Here is a 6,000-nt window from a genome sequence, read left to right as displayed (position 1 = left end):
CTGTTTGAGAGAAGCTAAGTTAAGATTTTAGTGTTTCCAGCATAAATTGACGTTGCTTTTCAATTGGTGGTCAAAGATGTCATTTTAGCAGTGATTAAACTATTTTCATATATTTAGTCAATTGAAATAAATCCTGATGGTGTTAATGGAACTAAAAAAATATAATATATATCAAAGGTGGTGGTGAATGACAGCCAGCTGTAGTTTACAGTATATTTACACTAATGACTGGAGTTGTTTAATGTGGTTCAGCATGTGACTCTGAAGATGCTGTGTCTTGACACAGCTTGTGTGTTTTTAAAGTTTTGTTTATCGTGTTATTGTTGTGCATTTTCAGGTTGTTTTTAATGTATATACTCTAGTATAACTGCTCACGATATCCAGGGGCAAAAAGCGACCTCAGGGTATAACTCATTGACAAAAGAGCAAAGAGCCAAGAGTACTTTGCACCTTATTTGCACTAATGACTTTTTTCATGAATACCTGTGGGTAATGGTACTTTTTGTTGTACTGCTTATACTGTTACATTTTTTTAAATTATATTTTCAGTATTGACATTTTCTGTGTGTGAAAAAAGCAAAAGGAATTATTTTTATTGAAATGTTGACATTGTTGTAGTAATCTTGTGTTTTTTGATAAAAACTGTTCTTTGATTTGGTTAAAATCTTGGTCCCGTGTTTTATTTTCCAGGTGAGGTGATTACAAATAGCTCCTCTTTCTCTCTCAGCTCACTCAGGCTCACTGTGCAGCTCTCCTTCTCCTTCTGCTGATCAGACAGACAGACTGGTTCATTAATGGCAAATTTAAGATGAGGAACAGGAGCAGGAACTGTTAGGAGCTACTTCAGAGCGTCAGACAGCGAAACTGCTACCTGTGATGTATGTAAAATAAAAATGGAAACTTTTTTTTTTTTTTAAACCTAGTAAAAAAAGTATCGGTATTGGTATTGGCGATACTGGCCCAGTATTTACTTGGTATCGGATCGATACCAAAATTCGGAGTATCACCCACTTCAAACTAACTGTACAAATTCAAAAGGTTGCAGTGTAAACAGGGAACTTTTCTGAAATTAAAAAACGATGTTTTCTCTTGAAACTGTTGTTGATTCATTTTATTTTCATTTAATTTAATTTAATTCTTTTAATTTAATTTAATCTTAATTTTAATGTTTTAATTATTTTAGCATTCTGAGTAATGCATTCTGTTACTGAATTGTGTCAGTGAATGGGTGGATGGGTTGCTTTTTTTTAACAGTTTCTTTCTAAGGATATACATATAACCAGAAAAAATAATAAATGTATTGGATGAGTAGAGAAAATTTTAAAAAAAAAGTTGCAAACTGGGGATAAATAAAGTCTTTTTTTTTCTCATTCGGAGTTTGAGAAGTTGCCCTGTCCAAGATGGCGGCGACGCGGACGCACTTTTTCCCGTGACGTCACTTCCTGGAACCGGACCGGATGTAGAAGAGCGAGTTCCCTCTTGTTGTTTACGTGCGGGAGGGGAGGACGCGATGGACGCCTCGAAGAAAGCCGCTCTGGTGGCGGTTCTCACTCGGTACAAACAGCTGCAGGCCAGACACCTGCTGCACGTGCAGAAGCTGCACGAGGAGGACCGGAAACGGAGGAGGTACGCGCCCGTTACCACCTGGCTGAATGTGCGAAAGTAGGACTGTTGCGAGGTCTTTAACCCTTGACTGTGCGTGTGGCCAAATCTGGCAACTTCTTCACTCCACTTCAGCTTTTTAGTTTTTTTCATTCATGGTTTACAAGCAGGATTATGGGATTTTTCTGTGAACATACAATAACAAAACATGACTCTTCAAACTCAAACATTGACACAATGTGTCTTCCTGAGTTTTTAACATACTCATAATGCAACACTTCACTATATTTTGCATTGTAAAAATTGGCTTTGTGTTCATAATGGTTCGGTTTTGTGAAAATATAGACCTTTTCATCACGTGTACTCCGTGCAACAAAGAATACTGGAGATATGCTGATAATTTTGACTGATATCATTTTTTAATATTGTGATTGTAGCCAGTTGTCAATATTTTATGACATGATCTTCAATGGTGCATCAACTTTCTGAGGTGATTTTATACACGGAATACCACGTAAATGCTGAATATGAGGAAAGAGTCATTGCCTTTTTTTTTCTCCAAAACTTCAAATATAAATTCAGCTCAAGGTATTATTTTTAGGTAACTTTAAAACTTGTAGGCAGTTCCTCCATGAAAGTTCTGTTGAGCTTGTCAAGTTTTTAATCTTAAATCACAATACGCTGAAAAGATTTTATAAAATCAGTTTCAACTTAAATCTGTCAAATAGGCTAAATCAGAAATATCAAAACATGCTCTGGCTGCATTCCCAATAATCAAACTTATTGAGAACAGACGGTGGAGTCAGTGGAAATGATTCATATCTAAATGTTCAAACACTCAAGCAATGTTTTGGGAAGGCAAACAGAAAAAAATAACACTTGCATATTAGCTGAGTTTAGTTTTTTTTTATATAGTTTTTTTAATGTTGTAAAGTGTAAACCAATACGAGTCATGTCAGCTCACATCTACTGTATCAGTCAAAAATGTCAGAAGCATGACTGAACAGTATCTTGTTGTTGCACATTCTTCAACTAAACTGAAGCTTCCCAAACACACACGAGAGTAAATACATAGAGAGAAATATTGAACCAGTTTTACTGATCAGACCGATAAAGATAAGTTAAAAAAAAAAAGACTGATTTGAACCGTTATGTACTGTGCATCTTTAAGGTTTTAAGTTTAAACCCAATTGTACCAGTCGACACACTGGAGATGAAACTGGGATCAATCTATTCCTCTGACTCACTGGTTGTTTTATTAAAAAAAGAAAAAAAAGTTGATTGTTTATTTGATCATGTTTTTGATTGAGAGTTTGAATTATTGATGCCAGCTTGTGTCTCTCCACAGGGCGGCCATCTTGGCTTTGCTTCAGTCCCGGCGGATGAGCAGCCTGAGGACGGGAACGGAGTGGGAGGCCATGCTGAGCATGGATGACCACACGTTCACCCGTCACTTCAGAATAGCTAAGTACCAATACGAGTACCTCCTGGCGAAGCTCCAGGAGGGCGGGCTGAAGAGCGAACACAGCCAGGGAGTGCCGCCGATACCGGCGCCCAAGAAGCTGCTGATGTTCCTCTGGTTCATGGCCAACCGCAGCGGCCTCCGGGTGCTGTCCGACAAGTTCGACGTGTCGCAGTCGTCGGTGCACCGCGTCACGCACCAGGTGCTCACCGTCATGCTGGGCCTCGGCTCCGACTTCATCGCCTGGCCCAACGGCTCCCAGAAGAGGGCCTCGGCCGTCGCATTCCGCCGCATCTGTGGACTGGATCGGGTCATCGGGGTGATCGACGGCTGCCACATCAAGCTCCAGAGACCGTCCGAGAGGGGCGGGGACTTCATGAACCACAGGTCCTACTACTCCGTCCTCCTCCAGGGCATCGTCAACGAGCAGGGGCGCTTCATCGACGTGTTTGCCGGGCTGCCGGGGATGGTGCAGGACGCCAGGATGTTGACTGAATCGCATTTCTACCCCGAGTCGCAGGAGAAGATGGGGGAGTACTTCTTACTGGGGGACAGTGCCTACGCCGAGCGGGCCTTCCCCTTCATCATAACGCCCACCCAGGACGACGGCACGCTGAGCGAAGCGGACCTGAGGAGGAATACAAAGATAAGCCAAGGCATGAGCATCGTGGAGCAGGCCTTCGGCAGGATGAAGTGCAGGTGGAAGCGTCTGCGGGACCTGCAGACCACCCGCCTGGACCGGGTCGTCATGATCATCCTGGCCGCCTGCTGCCTGCACAACCTGTCTCTCGGTACTTTTGATGTGTGTCAACACTATCCGCACGACTGTCCCAGGCAGGACGACGACAACGTGTAGCCCAACGCTCTGTTCTGTCCATCACCCAGCGGTTTAACCTCTTTTCACCGCCCCAGAAGTTACGGTCACTTCCCGTCTCAGTGCTCGGAATTCGTGAAAAAGCAAACCTGCCCAAATCAGAATCTTTAAGTTATTCATCCAGAAATGTTCCCAGTTCAAAGTGAACTCCACATGTCCAAATGTAACTTTGTAAATTTTTTAGAGTAAATTAATCAGTCATGAATATCCACCCTTAAAGTAGAACTATGCAAGATTTGCTTTAGCGCTCCCCCTACTGGTCTCCTGTGAAAGCTCACTGTCGTAAATGTCCTCCACATCACCCCCCCCCCCCCCCCCCCCTCCATCCCCGCCCCGTGTGCAGAGAGCGTCCCATTCCCGTTTCCTTTTGTTTTCCGCCCGTTAGACAAGTTATTTTTTTTTTCTCTTTTTGGTTCTGCCATCCGTTGCTAACGCTAGCGAGGGTTTCATGTTTGTTTTACACACTTCTATATTTGTACTCCCGTATGAGCGCCGTAAGTTGTCGTCGGGTCCGATTCTCTGAAAGTTGCAAGCGCTGTTTTCAGGACACAGACCCCGGGGGGAGTGAAGGGACAGGCGAATTACCGTGACAAGTCTTTGTTTACCCCCACAGGGATTCTGAAAAACATTCATTGAGGTAAAAAAGTTGCATAGTTCTGCTTTAACACCCCAAAATAATAACCAAGGTGAACCAAGAATCATGGGAGATCCATGACATCATTCAAAATGACGCTGTGATGAATCACGGTTATTCCCAGTATGAACGAATCATTCAAATCCCGGCTTGCTCAATCGCCGGTGGCTCGACAGCTGTAGCAGGAATGACTCTGTGAACAAGTTGATGGACGTTATGATGCAAGAGTCACTGGTCAGTGAAGTGACTCACGGGTTTTGAATGATTCATTCAAACTGCAGCATCTTTCAGGTTGTAAGAATTCCCAGGTTTAACTCATCCACACACAGGGAGAACATGAAAACTTGTTAATAAATCCTGTCCAACACATACGTTTTTTTTTTCTGTATATTTTCATCCACAGATGTGTCTAATAAATACATTAAAAGTGAAGTTTTGTTACCGTTTGGGTGCTGAATGTCCTTGAATGTTGCTGTAAACATTAGCTGCAGGCTGTGGACTCCGGACGGAGCCCAACATTTCCAGGAGTGGTTGCATCCCGATGCGGTCCGTGGTTCTCTAACAGGTCCACCGCTGTGGTGTAAATATGTTTCGATCCTCATCCTCCGCCGTTCCAGCGTCATCTCCCTGCAGAGCTGACAGGAAGAGGCTGTCAGCTCCGTCGCTGAAGGAGGAGGACTGCCGTTGGTGCCAACAGGGGTAAGAAGTCAGCTCTGGGTCTGGTTTTTCTCTCTGGAGCTGAAATCCTGCAGCTTTACCTCTCCTCTGTTGCTGTAGGAAGTGAACGGTGACATCTTGTGGCAAGTTTGTGTTAAATCCCCTTTTCCACACTAGATTATCCTGCTGCTGCAGTGAGATTTAGGGAAATGTGTCAAACTAATGACTTAATCTTAATGAGATCAATAAGTGATTTGTTACTTTGTCTCTACAAATCCATTATTGATACAATCCCAGACTTCAAGACATTGTGTAATTAAAAAAACAGGAAATATATCGAATTCCTTCCAGTTTGAATTTTTTAACAGTAGAGAAGGTGAATTTAGTAAAGGGAACATATTTATTTTTAAGTAAAGTATGAGTTAATATACAATATATACGTATGGACAAAATTGTTAGTGCCCCTCTGTTAATAAAAACAAAAAAAAACCACAATGGTGACAGAGTTAACTTCAATCTGACAAAAAGTAATACACATTCAGTAAAAGTCCAGCTGCACAGAAGCAGGATAGGGGTTAATAATAACTTAAATGAAAGTGTGTAATGTGAAATAATGGTAATATTTACATTAAATGCTTAATAATGAAATTTAATGTAATGCACTTTTATTGTGTTTTGTGAAAAAAAAAGTTTTAAAACAGATACATTGTTGCCAATTCCTCAGCCAGGAAAGTTCTCAATGACGTCATCTAATTAGCATAGTTGTTCATT

The 6,000-nt window shown here is 41.9% G+C and overlaps 1 protein-coding gene across 1 annotated transcript; it reads left to right on the top strand.

Annotated features, from left to right (window-relative positions):
- Nucleotides 1–835: 835 nt before the first annotated feature.
- On the top strand, nt 836–4,270 carry LOC115381452 (protein ALP1-like). Its single transcript, XM_030082845.1, has 3 exons — nt 836–878; nt 1,378–1,626; nt 2,951–4,270. The coding sequence occupies exons 2-3, from the start codon at nt 1,511–1,513 to the stop codon at nt 3,918–3,920; spliced, it is 1,086 nt and encodes a 361-aa protein (XP_029938705.1). The 5' UTR covers nt 836–878; nt 1,378–1,510; the 3' UTR covers nt 3,921–4,270.
- The last annotated feature ends 1,730 nt before the right edge of the window (nt 4,271–6,000 follow it).

Source organism: Salarias fasciatus, chromosome 3 (assembly GCF_902148845.1).
Source record: "Salarias fasciatus chromosome 3, fSalaFa1.1, whole genome shotgun sequence".
Lineage (NCBI taxonomy): Eukaryota > Metazoa > Chordata > Actinopteri > Blenniiformes > Blenniidae > Salarias > Salarias fasciatus.
This window is presented reverse-complemented; position numbering and strand designations above follow the sequence as displayed.